This window comes from Poromitra crassiceps, assembly GCF_964638095.1.
Source record: "Poromitra crassiceps genome assembly, chromosome: 30".
Taxonomy (NCBI): Eukaryota; Metazoa; Chordata; class Actinopteri; order Beryciformes; family Melamphaidae; genus Poromitra; species Poromitra crassiceps.
Window position 1 is genome coordinate 15,055,884 of NC_139652.1, and position 19,477 is coordinate 15,075,360.

The window sequence follows — 19,477 nt, forward strand, 5'->3', positions numbered from 1 at the left end:
ATTGTCCCTTGTCTGAAATAATCGGTGGAAAATATCTGGAGTATGTTGATGCTAAGATGTAATTGGATAATTGGATTGCAATGGCAGTAGAATACAGGGAGGAGTTCAGCAAAATGGGAATATCGAATACAAACAAGAATCTAGCAAATGGGGAGGGGGGATTCTGTATACAGTACAAGCACATCTACCTGTTTCAATGCTATGACATTAGATTATGGTAGAATCTATGGATGAAAAGTATGGGGGAAAGTCACCAGTTTCACAAACTTTGTCCCCTTTCTGTCTGTTCTGTCTCTAACCTGTGTCAATTAGCCAGGAATTAATTGATCCTGTTATGAACAGGCTTTCATGCAATTTATTAATCACTGCCAAAGCGGTGTCTCTGCCAAGTCTCATTAGAAACGTTTGAAATGCAACTGAAGTGATGATACTTCACACCTTCACACATTGAAGTATGTATAATGTAGCTAATAAAGCTGGTTTTCTCTCTCTCTTTTTAGGCAACAAGTGACAGAGATCATCTTTGTTTTGAAAGCCATCAGCACCTTGATGGACTCTCTTAAAAAGACGCAGCCAGAAAATGGTGAGTTTCAAACAGTGTAAACGATTAAATCCATCTTGGAATGATGTGAGGTAAAGAAAAGAAAATAAGGGAAAAAAGATACTACCCTATCCATTGATTAATTTCAGGTAAATGTGTCAAGAGTAACAGTTGGGACCATTTCTTAAATAGGTTTTATTTCCAGTCTGTGGAGATGAGTTTATAAGGTAAAGTCCCAACGATTGTCACACACCTGAGTGTGCGAAATTTGTTCTCTGCATTTGACCCATCCCCTGGGGGAGCGGTGAGCAGCAGCAGTGGAATCATTTGGTGATCTAACCCCCCAATTCAAACCCTTTGATGCTGAGTGCCAAGCAGGGAGGCAATGGGTCCCATTTTTATAGTCTGGTACTCGGCCGGGGATCGAACTCAAACCTCCCAGTCTCAGGGCGGACACTCAAACCACAAGGCCACTGAGCTGGTTTATGTATCCAACAAAGTCAAATTACCCAAAGAGATTTTTTTGAGTTACAAAAGATTGAAGTAATGACGAAAAGCCAGCACTCAGAATGTCCTTTTGTCCTTTATTTAATGAAATTGGCAGCTATAGAGCACAAAAATGACCAATCATTCCTGGTATTAATCCGTAGTTTCGTACTGAGTGGGGGAAGCTGGTGCGTTGATTTCTCACATAGACAGAGTGACATCACTGATGACAAGAAATCGGCTCGAGCCAGCTCCGGTTGAGCGTGCGAAGCGAAACACATGAGTTTGGTCACCCCCCCCCCCAAAAAAGTGCGCGCACATGGCACATCCTCTCCAGAGTCTCCACCCTCTGAATTCCCGTGCAAAGTGCGCAGCTTTCTAGTTTAATTAATAGACAAAGGGACATAAATGAGTTTTGACTTTTCTTTCTTCATTTATTAAAACTTTGGCACCTACATGTAGACCTAAGGAGGATTTCTTTGATCGAGTTCTGCTCTGAGTTTAAAATATCGAAGTGAGCCATGCAGAAATGATGTTGTTTTTTTCCAATTGCCCTTCAAGTTGTTTACATTTGTATCGCCCTTTATCCAGAAGCAAAATCCATTTCCATACGCCTCTGGCAATTTGATCAAGGAAATGATTTTCTCTGATGGCTTTCTATCACAACTCAAGCTCTCTTCTTCCCCTCCCCCAACTCCCCCCCCCCCCCCCCCCCCACACTCGTCCCTGTGCTGCGTCGTCTTGCTGGCCGGCTCTTCTGTGCACAGTGGATGGGAACACGTGGGCTCAGGTGATCGCCCTGTACCCCACGCTGGTAGAGTGCATTACATGCTCCTCATCTGAGGTGAGCTCAGCCCTGAAGGAGGCACTGGGGCCCTTCAAAGACTTTATGCAGCCCCCCGTCTCCAGAGTCCAGAACGGCGAGTCCTGACCAGGCTAGCTCTCGTCTGTTATATATATATAATATATATATATATATATATATATATATATATATACTGTATATATATATATATATATATATATGAAGAAATCAGGAATGTGTCTTCTTGACCCACATGCTTCACAAGTGGACGGACTTTTAACTCCACGTGAGCCCACATCTACGGTAACGGGACGACCTTTGACCCTCATACACATCATTGTATGCTTCTAATGTGAGCTGATGACGCCTCCTCCATTCTCATGCAGCCTGGCGGCGGGACTCGTGTGTTAACTACAACTACAGAGATAAAAACTAAATTGCAGTGTTGCCTCTGGGTTTAGTTTGATTTATTCCCCCGACGAGGCGAGTCAATGTACAGTGTGTGGTGATAGTGGTGATGATGTAATTAAAACATAATAATACTTGGGCTTTATCGATCTTAAAAATGGAAGGACAAAGACATTTTGTGACATTTTCAACAGTGAGGATTTTATGCAAGGAAAAGAACAAACTTACTGTAACATTCCACGTCATCTTTAGCCAGCCATCTGAGAAGGGATGTACTTGTCTGTGTAAAATAAATGGGACAGTTCTATAAACAACTCGCTGCTGTGTGTGCTCGATAACATTTTTTTTATTTTTTTATGTACTCTTATCCAAAGTGCCTTAACGTACCACGAGTGAGTCCATGCTTTCTGTTTGTTAGATATTGAGCAATTAAATTCTAAGTGCATGCTTGTGTTTTTTAAGTGCTATCTCCTTGAGCATAGTGGTTATTTTACTCCCCGATGAAAAATCACCATAATATTCCTTTAGGGACTGGAGTGTGTGAGTTTTTTGGGTGACATGATCAAACTTAATGGTATTTCTATCACCGCGATTTTCCTACAGGGACTTATGGTGCTCAATAGTTTATATCTGATATTTCTGATCACTTTAGGTGTCATTGCAATGTTCCCACTTATTTTGCAGTGACATTTATGTAGTATCCTTAAAAATATATATGTGTGTGTGTGTGTGTGTGTGTGTGTGTGTGTGTGTGTGTGTGTGTGTGTGTGTGTGTGTGTGTGTGTCTGTGTGTGTGTGTGTGTCAAGGACCCCTAAACCGATGCAAATTAGACCACGGACCCCCGTTCGATGCTTCTAGATGTGTTTTTTATTACAGAAAGTGTGTGAAACCCATGAGCAAAATAGTCCTACATTCTGTTGTTACTTATGAATGGGATGAAATTAAAGTGAAAATAAATGATTCCCCTTTTTGTTGGGCATCCCTTGCCCCTGGAACCCCCTCAAGGACCCCCAGAGAACCACTGCATTGAGTGACCCTGCAACTGATATCTTTGTTCTCTTTCTATACAATGTAAGCAAGATGATAACAGGACAGTGTTGTTATACAATCTCTCATAGTGCTCAGTGTCAACGACATATAGAGGCCATTTACACCTGGCATTAACATGCGTTTTCTGTGATCAGATTGCAATCAGATTGCAGAAATGGTTGTCCTCTCAATCCGCATAAAGTTGCTGTATCCAGATTGAGAGGACACATTGCATTTACACTTTTACACATTTCAGATTGCAATCCTTCTCCAATGCGTTTTGGGGGTGTTTACACCCGGCATTTCAAGTGATATAAAACACAATCTGATTGCAATCTGATCACAGAAAATGCATGTTAGCGCCAGGTGTAAATGGCCTCAGAATCATCCCACATTTGCTAGGGACCCCCACGGCACCCTCAAGGACGCACTGGAGGTCCCCGGAGCGCAGTTTGGGAACCGCCTCGTTGAGGTCATATGAGGGGAAAGGACCGTGGGTTGTCTGGTGCACTGAAGAGAGGGAGGAGGGGAGCGGGGGGGGCAGGTCCGCTGCTTGGGCGGGGTTTCCCTCCTATTATTTCAAGGAAGTCTGCTGCTCAGAACAGAACAGAACAGAACAGGCAGAGGACGGATCGGACCCGATCATTCCTGCCTGCATGGGAATGCTGCTGCCCGAGACGATCGAAGCGCTGCGTTTCTTCAGCTTTTTAATACGGCGTGTTTTTCTTTAGTTTTGTATTTTTTATCTCTTTTTGACTCCCTTGCATTTGACCACGCACTGGCTGAGGTAGTAGTTTGTGCTGTTGGTTGGGCTGTGACACTGCCCGCTATGGAGATGACTGCGCAAGCTACTGCCTTGCTAGTGCTGGTGATCATTCCACACAAGCCGAGGAGAAATGTCGCTGTAATAACGCTTTTTCAGGTAATGCAAACTAGTGTTGTACGCTACTACCGTGTGTGATCACTGTTAACTGCTGCTGCGTCTACAATCAATGGCTTTGGTGGTTACATTGTTGCATTCTTATTTTTGTCGCTTTCATGTATTGTGTAACGTTAGCGCGGTTACAGCAACTGGCAACTGTATCATGTTTCATCAAATAAAATAGAGCCATGATTGGGAAAAGGCACTTTCTTGTATGCGGTCGTGATTGTTACCTTTGCGTTTATTACACACAGATCTAATGTGATTATTTAGATTTGCGCCTCTCATTTTAATCTCATCTCAGATTATGCAGAATTCCTTGCAGGATGCAGGGGGAAATGCTAAGCGTTAACGCTTATTAATATCAGTTGGAAATGCACCCCCCCCCCCCTGCACATTTTGAACCAGGTTGACTACACACCAGGACGAAGTATATGAGGTGAAAGTCAATATCTGCTATGGATTTGCATAGTTTCCACCACCTCGGGCAATGTGTGTCTCGTGTAGAAAGCATGTAGGTCAATAGTGCTGTTGCTATGAAGAGAGGAGTGACGTGGCTCTGCTGCCCACTGAGATAGCCGACAGTACATCTGGTCTGATACACACAAGCTGGCTGGCTCTCCCCACAGCCCTTTGTTGATAATGCTGCATAGAAACAGATAGACGTTAATACTGTACATGCAGGGTGCAGCTCAGACAACACTGCACTATTAGTAGTAGCCTACTGTCTGCTGTGTTGGCACTGTTCACCTACAGTAATAATCTGATTATTACGCTACATCAGGAGTGAGTGTGTGTGCTACAGACAGTCTACACTGCTGCAGACACAAAGCACATGCAGCGTTTTTAGTTTGTGTCTGAGTGAACCTCTGATGTGGGTCGTGCTTTGCGAGTTAACCTTTGAACCCCTTCTTGTGCTGCCCATCTGTGTCACATGGTGGCAGTCAGGGCTGTCGTGATGATGGGGGGTGGCGACTGGGACGGATCATGAGCTTGGATTGGCTGCAGTAGTAGTGGCACAGCACTGTGGCAGGCAGGCAGGCAGCTCTCTGGGTCGATGGAAGCGTGCACCACCGGGCTGCAGTCTTGATTTAAGACCCCAGCCCCCAGATGAGAGAGAGCTCACTCGCTGGCTGAGAGATTGAATCCTGCGTTTGACCTTCTGAGAAGAAGGACATGATGAAATATTGATGAGTTCACACTTTGATGGTGTGCTAACGGTGCGAGGAGGCAGTTGTGTTCATCTCGGGGCACAATTCTGCCCACTTAGCATCTTGTGGAGATTTTTTAGAGAAGGGCGAAAAAGCTAGTAGAGAGCCAAAAGGATAAGAAGGAGCTAATCCACAAATCATTATACTCCAAAGGGTTAGTGGTTGAATGTAGAGATGTGTAGGTTGAACACAGATATTTATTTTGCCTTTTCGGGAAGTACAGAGTAGCTGATACAATATAGCATACAAAGCTCCACACAGACCTGTAGTTATTGTTAAGCCCATTCTCGTAAATCTTACCTACTGGTCTACATTCAGTAATTACACCTTCCTACTAGCAAAGTGTTAAAATTAGTGGCTGTCTTAGGTAATAAATAGACAAGATTTAGATTCTGGGGCAAAATGAAAGACATTTTGCCATCCTGACTGACTGTGCTGAGAGGCATGTTATTATGGAGCAGTGTGCGTTAGAGTAGTTATGGAGGACAGGGCAGCCCTCGGCCTGTCCAGACCCCTGCCTGCGCATCCATCTTGTGTCGGTGTTCCCATGGGAGCCAGGCTGCAGATAACTCAGCCTCAGGCCGCTGGAGAACCAGAGGCAGTAAAGTCCCTGTGGAACATGTGCTGGCTCTGATGATGATGATCACAGCTGCACTGTGGAGGCAGCTAGCCGCACCTTCCTCCTGACAGGCCCGGCGACCCTGATGTGGAGACTGAACATTCCCCAGATAGCTCAACACGTCGCCCAATGCTGTAACTCAACACGTCTGGGTGCAGGAGAAAGCCTACTGCAGGGAGGGCAATCGTTTTTCCCGGGGGGCCACATGAGAAACCCAGATTGTTGCCGGGGGGGGGGGGGGGGGGGGGGCTATATTCTCATGTCATAACCTCTAATTTTATCACTATCTTAAATTATAGAGAACAAACTGCACATGTTCTTCAGCATTTATTATATTTGAAAATCATCATCGTCATATAAGGGAGTAAGGGAGATCTGTCTGTCTGCAATTTGTGTCCCATGTTTTTGGTCACGAGATTTGTGATGGTTTTGGCCAGTAATGATGTCACAATGTCTATGACATCATCAGTGATGTCACTCGAGCACTCGATGATGTCATCAGTGCTGGCCACTTGGACAGTTGTGATGTCACTGATGATGTCACAATGTCTATGACATCATCAGTGATGTCACTCGACCAATTGTGATGTTATCATGTCTATGACATAATCAGTGATATAGCACTCAATGTCATCAGTGATGGTCACATCACCTATGCTGATGTCATCAGTGATGTGAAGTTGTTGTGAGCGATGTCACTCGAGCACTCCATGATGTAATAATAATCAGTGATGGTCACTCGAGCAATTGTGATGTCATCAGTGAGTGATGCGAAGTTGAGCAATTGTGCGCTGTGCATGCCAATAGAGCAGGCGAGGAGAGGAGGCCACGCAGCAGCCGAGCTGCGGGCGAGGCCGAGCTGCAGGGCGAGGCCACGCAGCAGCCGAGCTGCGGGCGAGGCCGCACAGCAGGCGAGCTGCAGGGCGAGCGAGCGAGCCTAGGGATGGAGTGTGTGTAGCGTGTTATTTCTACTCTCTCAAAACAGCCAATTTAGGTCATCTCATTTGATTTTTTTAGCTTCATAAGTAAAATGGTGTGCTTTGTCTTAGACCTCCCGGGCCGGGCAGAACCAGGCAGAACCATCAGGAGGGCGGGGTCTGGCCCCCGGGCCGCATAATGCCCAGGTCTGCTATATAGTGTCCTCTTCTGGGTTCATTCATTTTCCCATTGATCAAATCCTTATATTGGTCAAACCAAGCGATTCAGCTGTATTCAGAATCACCAGAGACCACAGAACATTTCACTCAGACAAAAACTAAAAAAGAAAAACAGATGTTTTTTATCTGCCTTTTTTGTTGTTTCCCTGAGTGAAATGTTCTATGGTGTCTCGTGATTCTGAATATCGCTGAATTGCTTGAAATCTCTTTAAATAAGGATTTTAAGAAATGTCTATGGGGAAATGAATGGAGAATTCACTTCCTCCGGTCCCATGCGCACTCTCGCGACAGCGAGACAGTGACTATAGCCTACATGGTGGCCCAAATATTAAAAGCTGTTCCACCAATCAAAAAGCCTTTTGCTAGTCGGATTACACTAAACAAAAAGACCTTTTGCTTGACATTTTAAAACCGTTTAAAGCCAGTACAAATGATGTAGGCTACCCTATCCACTCCAAACTCAACGGCGGTGTGGGGGCACCGGTATCGCCTTTTGGAACGGAGTGAGATAGCGCCTCACCTTTCCAGTACGAGAGATGAGAGTATCTCACCAGCTAGCCCACTCAGCATCTCTCCCCCGGCTCTGTCCACGGGTGGGCGGGGAGTGCTGTGACCTTGGAAAAAACAAGCCGCCCACCACAGGAACGACCGCGTCATCACTGCCGTCATCCAATCTGGAGCACACACGCCCCCGTGTGGAGAGGAGGAGCGCAGTGCCAGCTCAGTGCTGCCCCCGTGTGGAGAGGAGGAGCGCAGTGCCAGCTCAGTGCTGGCCTGACTGGAGGAGGAGGAGGCAGTGCCGGGCCTGTGTGGACCAGATGGCCCTCCAGTGTGAGACTCCCACGACAGCACTTTATGGTCCCATGTGTGTGTGTGTGTGTGTGTGTGTGTGCGCTATGAAGCACATACTTTGAGTGTGAGTGTGTGTGTGTGTGTGTGTGGGGGGGGGGGGGGGGGGGGTGTTTTGCACTCACGATCTAATCCTCACCGGTGGGCAGGATAACAGGAATTGAAAATACCTCCAGGCTGGAGAGTTATTATGCGATATCCACAATAAGACTGTTGTAGACACAGGTGGTCCTTAAACCTTTCCTGAGCTCCGGTGCGGCTCCTTCCTCTGTCGTCCTCCATTGCATCCCCCCTTCTTAGCTTACGTGCCTGGTAAAAAGCTTCAGGAACTGTCAACAATATCGTGAAGAGAACCCACCACAGGGCCTTTTAGCGTAATATGCAAAAGATCCTGTATAATTCTGTGGGATTTAGTTGCACATATTAAACGGTACATTGTGCAGCGGTGCCTCTTGGTCTCAGGTGTAAACAGTCTTACTCATTAAGCCATTTGATTCGAGTCAGATGCGTGCGGACGACTACTGGAAACTGGATCTGGCGCTCCCAGCTGCCCAAGCAAACTGGAAAAGCTTTTCCGCTGTTGGCAGACACTTTCAGTCAGATCTCTTTTGTGCATGGCCTTCAATACAGTTAGGTAGAAGTGCATGTGTTGACGCAGATGAAAAAAAAAGATTGATAAAAAATATCAATCAATCAAACTTCTGCTGGTTTATATCTCTTGTTCGTTTTATCCTTGACTGTTTATGTGTTACTTTACTGTATGTCATGTTTTTATAAGACCACAGGGACCATGATGGAAATAAGTGTTCACACTTTTTCACGTCATCGCTTGGATTTTGTTATTCTTTATCCAAAATAAAATCAATCCAATCAATATCAGACCGGTCATGTAGGGATGCACCGATATGAAAATTTTGGCCGATGCCGATAACTGATATTTATCATTGCTGTTATGGCCGATAACCGATATTTACCGATGTCGATATGATCTGTATAAAAACACATTTCTATGATAATAAAAAAAATTACATACTGAAAATCACATGTAAACACAGAATTTCAAAAAGTAATGCATTTCTTTATTTCAAAAACATTTGTAAAAGCCCATAAATCATAGATTTAGTGCATTATTTCATCTCAATGTGAAGAATTTGGTTGATACCGATAACCGATATTAACATTGCAACATCGGACCGATACCGATATGTTAAAAAATGACTAACATCGGCCGATACCGATATGATTGCCGATATATCGTGCATCCCTACGGTCATGTATTGGTAAAGAACCTGATATGGTCCTCACTCAACCCTCTGAGCCCCCGCAGCCCTGCTGCTGAGGAGAGGCTGCATGGCTGCACTATGAACATCACACACATGGACTTAGACTCTTAGATCAGCTTACTGTTAACTAGAAGCTCAAATATATTACAGCCGTTTCTGGTGATTAATTGCTCAAATTGCCCAACAACAGAGGACTGTGTATGTCAGTTGTAAGGCTAGTGAGTTAAAGCCCGGGATCTGCACATATCTTTGGGTAGTAATAAGATTTGTATTTAAATAAAAGTGGCAATAGGCATACAGTAACAACACATTTTTTGTTTTTTATTACACTTCTAATTAATGGAAGATATTAAAGTGTTAAAATAAATGTTATGCAATTATAACTATACTGCAAAGGATGGTTCCCACAGCAGGTTTTGACCCCTGGTCTACCAGAACACAGACGACTGTACTGACCACACAGACAAACCCACAGACCTGCCTGTCTGTTGTTGGACGATTGTTTCTGATTGGCTGTTGAATGAAGTCATCTTCTTTACATAAAATTGCCAAAGTGTGCCAACTGTCTGTGATTTTGGTCACGTATTTGCTCCCACATTGTGAGATTTGTGATGATTTTGGTCAGTAATGATGTCACTGATGATGTCACAATATCTATGACATCATCAATGATGTCACTCGAGCGCTCGACGATGGCATCAGTGATGTCACTCAAGCAATTGTGATGTCATCAGTGATGTGAAGTTGAGCAATTGTGCACTGTGCATGCCAAGAGGGCAGGCGAGGCCACGCTCAGTCAGGGCTGAAACCCTCGTCTAAAGAACAATAATCAATAAGAGTGGATCTATCTCAGTTTCTAAATTCAAAGCTACTGCAATCATTTGGACCTTGATTTATCTTACATTGTTTTATGTAGGCTAATGGTAACAGGATCCATGGCCATTTTTCCATGTGTTTGCATCCCATCAAGGTCCAATTTGTAAAATTCCTCCACAACAATAACAACACAAAGCCACAAACTTTACAACTGTTGCTCAAAGATTGTTTAAATAATCAGACTGCACCATCTTTAAGTCAGCGGGCCAGACCATAGATAAACACTGTGTTTATCTCTATGGGATTTAGATCTGATAGAGATAAACACAGTGTCTATCTCTATCACATCTATATCCCATAGAGATAAAAGTGTTTATCTGTACATCTCAATGATGTATGTATTTTTTTCTTTTCCTGTGTCTGAGCCTCTTTGTCTTGTTCGTATGTTGTTCTATAAAAACTGAAAATAAAATATTATAAAAAAAAGAAATGATCAGGAATTGTAATTTTTTAATAAAGTTGAAAAGTGATTTTTCTTCTTCTTTTTACACATACGAGCATAGGCTTTCAAAACAGTACAAAGTAACATATTTTTGTTTGGGTAAAATGTACATCACTTAGTTACAGTATAACAAAGGAGAGAATTGTCCGGAAGTGTCCACTGAAATATTTACATGTTTTTTTTTTACATTTAAATTAAATACATCTGTTCCATTCCATGTTTCAGCAGCTTCATCTTAAGCGAGCCACAGCTGGATGTAACACAATTAAGATACAAATCTGTGTACAGCTAAGAGAAACCAAAACACAGCTACAGTAGTACAGCTACAGCTACAGTAAGCAAAATTAACTACAATGCGGAAAAAGACTGGCTTTAGAAAACATGTGTTCAGACACGTGTTCAGAGTTTTCTATTAGAATCTTCTCTTTGGAGTGATGCTCTTTGCCGTTTGTTTATCTACTTCCTTGTTAATTAAATAACCGTAAGTGGAAAAATCAGGAGGAATGAGCTACGTAGTCGTAGAGGTTATTTTTTAGGGCACAAGGCCACATGCCAGGGCACAAAGGCTGTTGCTCTAATTGACATCGTGAATTGTCTTAAATGTGTGTTAAAATGAGCCACTTACTGTACACATCCTTTGCATACAGTAGGGCAGGCTACATTATACTGTGATGCTTTTAAAGCAACTGACAGTAGCAGGCTGGTAGCAGGGCACTGCCAAGGTGGCCTTAGAGATCTCAGGGCATCACGGCCATGGCCTCCATGTAATTCCCACCCTGGTTCCTAGTATTAGTGGGGCAGCTTAGCTAAAAAATCCATAACAATTGTGCATTTTGCGATAAAAGCATATCATTTAGTACACTTATAGCCAAAGGCATTCCAAAAAGAACTGGATATGGGGGCATCATGAATTTTGAAATAATTTCTTTTCCATGTTTTACGGCCAGACTCCAGACTGTCCGATGAAGAGCCTGACGCTCGAAATGTCACTCTAACCTTTTTTGGGTGCTAAATAAATCAACTGAAAGCGGAGCCCTGCAGTGTGCAAGCTGTTTTTATTCATGTTGCGGCCACAGACTGACAGCTTATGGAAATTGTAACTGCAATAAAGTTGTGTATACAAATATGATAATGATCTTGGTGTGAAACCGTAATTTTTTTATGATGAGGAATTCAAATTTGGAACTTTAGAATTGCTCAGAACCTTCATTCTATAAGGTTAGGTTTGGGCAGTTATGGCAATCACTTATTTTGATTCTTGAATTGTGAGATAGAAGGAAGCTCCTGAGCAATTCTCAGTTCCAAATTTGAATTCCTCATCGTAAGAAATGCGTGGTTTGACACCAAGATCATCCATATCAGATTAGTCTACACAACCTTATGTTACACTTTCCACAGGCTGCCAGTCTGTGGGTGCAATAAAATACGTGTACCAAATTATATGCTTTTAAGGCCAAATCCACAATTGTTATGCTTAACTGCCCCACTATATGTAAAAAAAAACATTTTAAAGTCAGATTCATCTAAATGTGTTTTTGAGCATATGGTACAAACCATAAAACATGATAAAACTAGACAAACTACACTGCCTACAATATTCCACACAGCACAGCATCCATCACACAGCGTCCTGACTCCTGGGTGATTGTTTTGCTTCTCTTCGGTGCATTTCCAAGCAAAGCGTTGAAGAAAGACGAACATCTAACTCAACTTTTCACCAAAATACTGGCACAGCTAGGCAGCAGTTATAGTGTACTGTAGTGTGTAAACAGCCACCCATAGAGGACATAAGACATTAACCCATTGATACCTGATGCAGCATTTGCGTGTATATCCCTCATTTGTGTGCGTATCCCTTTAAGACCGCGTTAACGCGGTTCGCGGTCTTAAAGGGATACACACACAAATGCTGCATCAGGTATCAATGGGTTAAATAGAACAAAAGGATGAAAAGGAAAAGAATCAGGTAGGTAGATGGCTGGAGTTTGACTGAGTGAAGTACAAATAATGTGAGAATGCTTTTTTTCTTCTTCAGTTAGAAAATGCAATAGTGTTGTACAAGCTGAGCTAGCTTTCATAGTAAGATATATTTGAACTTCTAACTAAGCACAGTCACATTTAGCTGACACCAGAAACTCAACAGTGATTGCACTTTCATATTGTAACGTCAACAAAAGAGCATGGACAAACGGTTTCCTTCATCTACTAAGCAAGACATTTCCCACAGTAGCCAGAGAGTTTTTTTTTGTTTGCAGCTACTAAAAGAGGAACCCGTGTTCCCAGTGCAGAAAGCTAGAGAAGACTTGCATTTTTCTTCTTTTTGTGGGGGTGTTTTTTTTAACACAAGATGTGGACAGTTGATCCTGGCCAGATGGAATGGCTAAAAGCATACATGGAACAGAGGAGGTTATGATTCATATATACACCTCTCTCTCTGCCGGCTGGTCTATACAGTAGGCTACACTGTACAGGTGCTCAGCAAATCACACGCACCCAATGTCTTGTACGTCAAAAGTATTTACATTTTCACATTAGTAAATATTGTCATGAACATAAGCTAGAGTAAGAGCGATCCTGAGATGCACAAGGTCTCATCCATGCGAGTCCGTTCTCTCTCCCCTCAGTCGGCATTTGCCTTCAGTGAAATACAGCCTTTAGAGGTTCATAATGATGACTATCAGTTGTTCAACTCAGCTCTAGAGTCAAAGGGTAGGTCTAGGTCTAGGGTCAAAGGTCAAGGGTGTTCAGGATCCAGTTTTGCCATTGGTTTCTTTTCAGTAAAAACGACCAAACAAAAAGGAGGGAATATTGATCATCCTGAGATCATCTTCTCAAAGAAAACCGAGCAGGAATCCCAACATCTGGCCAGGCCATTTTGGATCCCTCGCCCCAGGATGAAGAAAGTCCACACTGAAGCGTTAAAGAGTGCAGGGGAGTAGGGCAACTGCGGAGGTGAAGGTGGTGGGTGGTCCAGTCAGGGTAGACTGTCATTCTTATGGTCCGTAGCTTGGCTACGTCTGCCTGTTGCCGTACATTAAGGGAATGATGTAGACAGAAATGTCATCTCCAGAACCTAATCTGTCATTGGATATCCTCCAGCCTCGATCCTTCAGCACCCCTCGCGCTCTCATGACCAGGTCTTGAGCTGCCATCGTGTACCTGAAGGTAACAGAAGTGATAAACGGTCATGACATGAAGATATACAAGGTGGAGAGTTGTAAAACATGAGTATACGCACATTAGAATAGCTACATCTGCCTACAACGGCCAAATGAACTGATGATAGAATGTTTACGACCATTTGATGAACTTTTAAGATAAGCTCATAAAAGCTCTGCATGACCACATCCCTTGACATCAGAGAATAACTTATCCCAATGTTTGGAAATTAATATAGTTATGGCAAGATAAATGTCATCCTCTCCAAATACGACAGGGGTGAGAGGAAGTTCAGCCCGTGTCTGGTGGTGAGTGAACGTGCCTGTGCTGGTCGTCCGGGTCACAGTTGGCCAGGAAACAGGTGACCGCCTCGGCTACTTCCTGGTTGGAGAGGACATCCCACAGACCGTCGGTTCCCAGCACGAGGACGTCATCGGCTCCGTGCTCGTACTGCGTCAGCGGGTACACTTTGACCTGCAGGTGAAGGGGAGTAATGAGGCAAAAAGTCTGAGTAGTGAGATACACGCGGGTCCCGAGAACACCTACAAATATTTAGTTTATTTGTATATTATTATTATTATTTATTGATTGTATTATTTAGTTATATTACCACATCCAACATCTAAGACCATATTTAGTCTATTTAGTTTATAGATGTGCGACTCTCCTGTGGGACTTACTGTATCCATCTTTCTTTGTGCACAGCCTATCTTCTACCTCAAGCTTTTTTCCCACTTTTCTCTAAAAGCCAGTGAAGGCCTCAGGCTTTCACGGTGATCCTGAGGCAAAGAGATCTTCAGCTGGTATGTTACCGTGGAAACTCTTGAGACGCACAATCTCTCCGTTTACCACAGCTGAACACAAAGCATTACTCTGACACATGAACGATGCCCCCTGGCCTTGGTGTCGACATCAAGTACTTCACTTTGGTTGATGCGAACAATTCCTGTGCTACTTTTTAAAGTAACGCAGCATGAGCACTGTGTTCCTGCAAAAGTGGCTGTGAAAGGATCAAAAGCACTTTTTGGGTGGATCCTCCATGTTGTGAGGAACCTTGGTGTGGTTGAAGTCAGCTAGGCAAGGCAGAAGAGGAGTGGAGCTAATCGGCTCGTCTATTTCAAAATGCTTAATGGAGATTTCAACACCACCACAGTGTCTCTGGAGGAGTGATGGTGATGACAAACTAACAGCATTTGGTTTCTGACCCAATGGCCATATTTGAACTTATGACCAACATGACTCAGTGAGAGTCTCAGCCGGCTTTTCACAAAGCACTCAAGGACAATTGTCAGCTTGTTATTAAGGACCATTGTTAAGAGTTAAATCACAAAAAGATGAGCTAAATCACATAGAAATGTTCATCTGAGCTAATGTAAGAACAATGTAAAAGCAGTCCTACTGATGCATCTTCTACTACATCTCAAGTTTATTTTATTTTTGCATTTATTCTTTCTATCATCTTTACTAAAATTGCTTTTCGATTTCAGCTTCCTTTCTTCCCAATCTTCCGCCTTGGACGACCATTCATATTGAGGTCAAATGTATCCAGATTTGCGCTGTCACTACTATATGCGAGTTAAGTTCGACTTTTATGTAGATGTATACTGGGAATATCTGGTAAGCATTTGTTTGTAGCACAACACTGTGCTGTTTGCTGTAAGTGCTAACCAGCTGGTTAGCTGCTTTTGGAGGTGCCCAGGTCCAGGTTAAAAACCAGGGGGGACAGAGCCTTTGCAGTAACAGCTCCTAGACTCTGGAACTGCCTCCCTCTCCGCATCCGTGCAGCTCAGACCCTGGACACTTTCAAATCCCACTTGAAGACCCACCTTTTTGAATTAGCCTTTAAATAAAGCCCTCAGCCACCTTTTTAATTTTCTTTTGCTGTGTAGCTAGTCAATGTCTTTTAACTCTTCTACTTAATTTATTATATTTTTTTTTAATGCTTTATATAGCGTATATCACTTGTTTATGCCTTCTTGCACTTTTGTGAAGCACTTTGGTTGCGGCTCAGCCGTTTGTAAATGCGCTATACAAATAAAATTGACTTGACTTGACTTGACTAGCTAACCAGCTACTCAGCTAACGTCAAATGACATTTTGTCATGATTTGCTTTTTATTGCTCCTCCAGGTAGAGCTTTCTCCACACAGAAGAACGCTTTGCGAACTAAGCAGACACATCAAGGTTACTTTAGAACAGCTGTGAAGAGGATGATACATACATACAGTTACAGCATCCCAGTGCCACCTGGATGTCTGAGAAATGAACTTACACAGACACTTGGATTCAAGTCAGATTTCTGAAATGATGAGAATATTATTTTCCCACATGACCTTAGTCTGCCTTAGTTACACATGATCAAACAGAATTCAGAATGCAGCCTACATGAACCTACATGAACCTACCTCTGGGCAGCAGGAGAGAAAGGGCTTAATGTAGATGTTGGAGTCGTGCACTTTGAGTTCGTGGTCCCCCAGGCCTCTGGTCACCCCGATGGTAGCCAACACACGGGCCTGTGAAGGAGCAACCATCAGAGAACAGCATTTAAAAGCACGACCTTTGAGAATGTAACAGAAGGATTCATGAGCGTCATTTTTTTTTTATACTTTTTATTTATAGAAGATGGTCCATTACAGTAGTCCTCACAAATAATGAGTAAAGGTACAGCAAAAGGAACATATGCTGATCATCATATCTACTGCATGAGCGTCATTTAGTCAAATAAACACCAGCTCATGAGGTTATGCTGTATCTAATGTAACAGAAGGATTCATGAGTGTCATTTAGTCAAATAAACACCAGCTCATGAGGTTATGCTGTATCTAATGTAACAGAAGGATTCATGAGCGTCATTTAGTCAAATAAACACCAGCTCATGAGGTTATGCTGTATCTAATGTAACAGAAGGATTCATGAGCGTCATTTAGTCAAATAAACACCAGCTCATGAGGTTATGCTGTATCTAATGTAACAGAAGAGATTCATGAGCGTCATTTAGTCAAATAAACACCAGCTCATGAGGTTATGCTGTATCTAATGTAACAGAAGGATTCATGAGCGTCATTTAGTCAAATAATCACCAGCTCATGAGGTTATGCTGTATCTAATGTAACAGAAGGATTCATGAGTGTCATTTAGTCAAATAAACACCAGCTCATGAGGTTATGCTGTATCTAATGTAACAGAAGGATTCATGAGCGTCATTTAGTCAAATAATCACCAGCTCATGAGGTTATGCTGTATCTAATGTAACAGAAGGATTCATGAGCGTCATTTAGTCAAATAAACACCAGCTCATGGGGTTATGCTGTATCTAATGTAACAGAAGGATTCATGAGTGTCATTTAGTCAAATAAACACCAGCTCATGAGGTTATGCTGTATCTAATGTAACAGAAGGATTCATGAGCGTCATTTAGTCAAATAATCACCAGCTCATGAGGTTATGCTGTATCTAATGTAACAGAAGGATTCATGAGCGTCATTTAGTCAAATAAACACCAGCTCATGAGGTTATGCTGTATCTAATGTAACAGAAGGATTCATGAGCGTCATTTAGTCAAATAAACACCAGCTCATGGGGTTATGCTGTATCTAATGTAACAGAAGGATTCATGAGTGTCATTTAGTCAAATAAACACCAGCTCATGAGGTTATGCTGTATCTAATGTAACAGAAGGATTCATGAGTGTCATTTAGTCAAATAAACACCAGCTCATGAGGTTATGCTGTATCTAATGTAACAGAAGGATTCATGAGCGTCATTTAGTCAAATAAACACCAGCTCATGAGGTTATGCTGTATCTAATGTAACAGAAGAGATTGCTCGTGACACCGTAAAGCAGCGCCGACACATCTCTCATCTCAGCATCTTCCACTTCTGTGCAGCTTCTTAACACATTGAATGCCAGCCATGTTTTCATTCCTGTAGGTAAGTTGTGCCAGGGGTGTTTTTGACGATTCTGGCTCATTTTAGAAACAGACGAGGATTCTTTTCTGTTAAGAATTCATGAACACCAATCATCTAAAAATAACTAATAGAATGTGTGCTTTCTCTGTCTAAAAGAGTTAGTTTGCAGAGTTAGTAGTTATGTAGATATTAGCCGTTGAGTACAGCATGGTTTCAGCGTCTGGAAATTTATTCAGAGATAAATGGCTTTTTGTGAAACAGTCACTTTAACCATTCATTTTTGGCATCAGTAAGACCGTCAGACATTCTAAACAATAGTTTTGAACAGTAATTTCCTCCATAACAACAGGAAACACCCCTCTCATTCAAACTCCTCCCTCCGTGTGTCTTGTGTCCTCCTGGCTGTACAGCGGGCGTGTCAGAAGCGCTTTTGCTGCTGCCTGCCTGTGTGCCTGCCTGCCTGCTTGCCTGCGTGCAGACGCTCCTTGTGCGAGTCAAGATGGGCCGGGGAATGCGTGGGCGATGGGCAGATGTTGATTCTGGCCTTTCTGAGGTGTTTCAAAGTGTGTTTCACCTATGATCTATTTTGCAAATCGCTCTCCGCTCTCTGTGTGCTGCTGCCGGTGCGCGGCCGCTCTCAGGCAAGACAAGTCTTGAATGGATTACTGTGAAATCGCCACGGCATTTCCTTGAACGGCTTGGTCCCGCGGCAGTTTTTTCTTTGATTTCGGTCGTCTGGGGGAGCACTGTCAACACTTAGTGGGTCGGTAAAATAGATTATACACATTATCTTGCTCCAATAGTGATCTCGAAGATGTAAAAGTTGTTGATTGATGTACCACCGTCAAAAAAAAAAAAATGTTTATGTAAGACGAGTTAGCTCGTCCTTGGCACTTAAGCGCTGGATTATGTAAGACGAGTTAGGTCGTCTCTGGCACTTAATGTGTTAACGATCTCTCCCCCTTAACGATCTCTCCCCCTTAACGATCTCTCCCCCAAAAGCCCCAGACGCCGTCTCACTCATTTGCACGCTGTATGAAATCCCCCTTTGATTCCTACTGTCTGCGCAAATTGCCACCACCCGCCTCTAAAAATGCCCGCTCGTTAACTGGGCTAATTGAATCCATTGTACAGTATGAAATCAGCAGCACATAAGGATGGGAGGGGGAGAGGGGGGGGGGAGTTTCGAGGGGGAGTGAGCAATTGAGATGGACTGGTAAGAAATACGCCTGGATCAGTATGCAGTGCAGATGCCAGGGAGAGAGAGCGAGTCACAGAGGTAGAGAGGGAGGTTGAGTGTGAGTGAGACACAGAGGTAGAGGGAGGTTGAGTGTGAGTGAGACACAGAGGTAGAGGGAGGTTGAGTGTGAGTGAGACACAGAGGTAGAGAGAGGTTGAGTGTGAGTGAGACACAGAGGTAGAGGGAGGTTGAGTGAGACACAGAGGTAGAGGGAGGTTGAGGTTGAGTGAGACACAGAGGTAGAGAGAGGTTGAGTGTGAGTGAGACACAGAGGTAGAGAGAGGTTGAGTGTGAGTGAGACACAGAGGTAGAGAGAGGTTGAGTGAGAGTGAGACACAGAGGTAGAGGGAGGTTGAGGTTGAGTGAGACACAGAGGTAGAGGGAGGTTGAGTGAGACACAGAGGTAGAGGGAGGTTGAGTGAGACACAGAGGTAGAGGGAGGTTGAGTGAGACACAGAGGTAGAGGGAGGTTGAGGTTGAGTGAGACACAGAGGTAGAGGGAGGTTGAGTGAGACACAGAGGTAGAGAGAGGTTGAGGTTG

The 19,477-nt window shown here is 43.3% G+C and overlaps 2 protein-coding genes across 3 annotated transcripts in view; one reads left to right on the forward strand and one right to left on the reverse strand.

Annotated features, from left to right (window-relative positions):
- The window catches only part of mon2 (MON2 homolog, regulator of endosome-to-Golgi trafficking), an 86,259-nt gene extending 83,712 nt beyond the window's left edge, over nt 1–2,547 (forward strand). For both annotated transcript variants that reach the window (XM_083663096.1, XM_083663097.1), the window contains 2 exons: nt 501–583; nt 1,795–2,547. In XM_083663096.1, the coding sequence (XP_083519222.1) occupies nt 501–583; nt 1,795–1,958 (247 nt within the window). In that variant the 3' untranslated portion in view covers nt 1,959–2,547. The remainder of the gene's footprint in view (nt 1–500; nt 584–1,794) is intronic.
- A 10,966-nt stretch (nt 2,548–13,513) lies between these two features.
- Nucleotides 13,514–19,477, reverse strand: part of ppm1h (protein phosphatase, Mg2+/Mn2+ dependent, 1H) — a gene marked incomplete at its 5' end in the record, with an annotated part of 57,186 nt that continues 51,222 nt past the window's right edge. Inside the window, 3 exons of the mRNA XM_083663124.1 lie at nt 13,514–13,788; nt 14,111–14,262; nt 16,193–16,300. Coding sequence (XP_083519250.1) covers nt 13,641–13,788; nt 14,111–14,262; nt 16,193–16,300 — 408 coding nt within the window. The 3' untranslated portion in view covers nt 13,514–13,640. The remainder of the gene's footprint in view (nt 13,789–14,110; nt 14,263–16,192; nt 16,301–19,477) is intronic.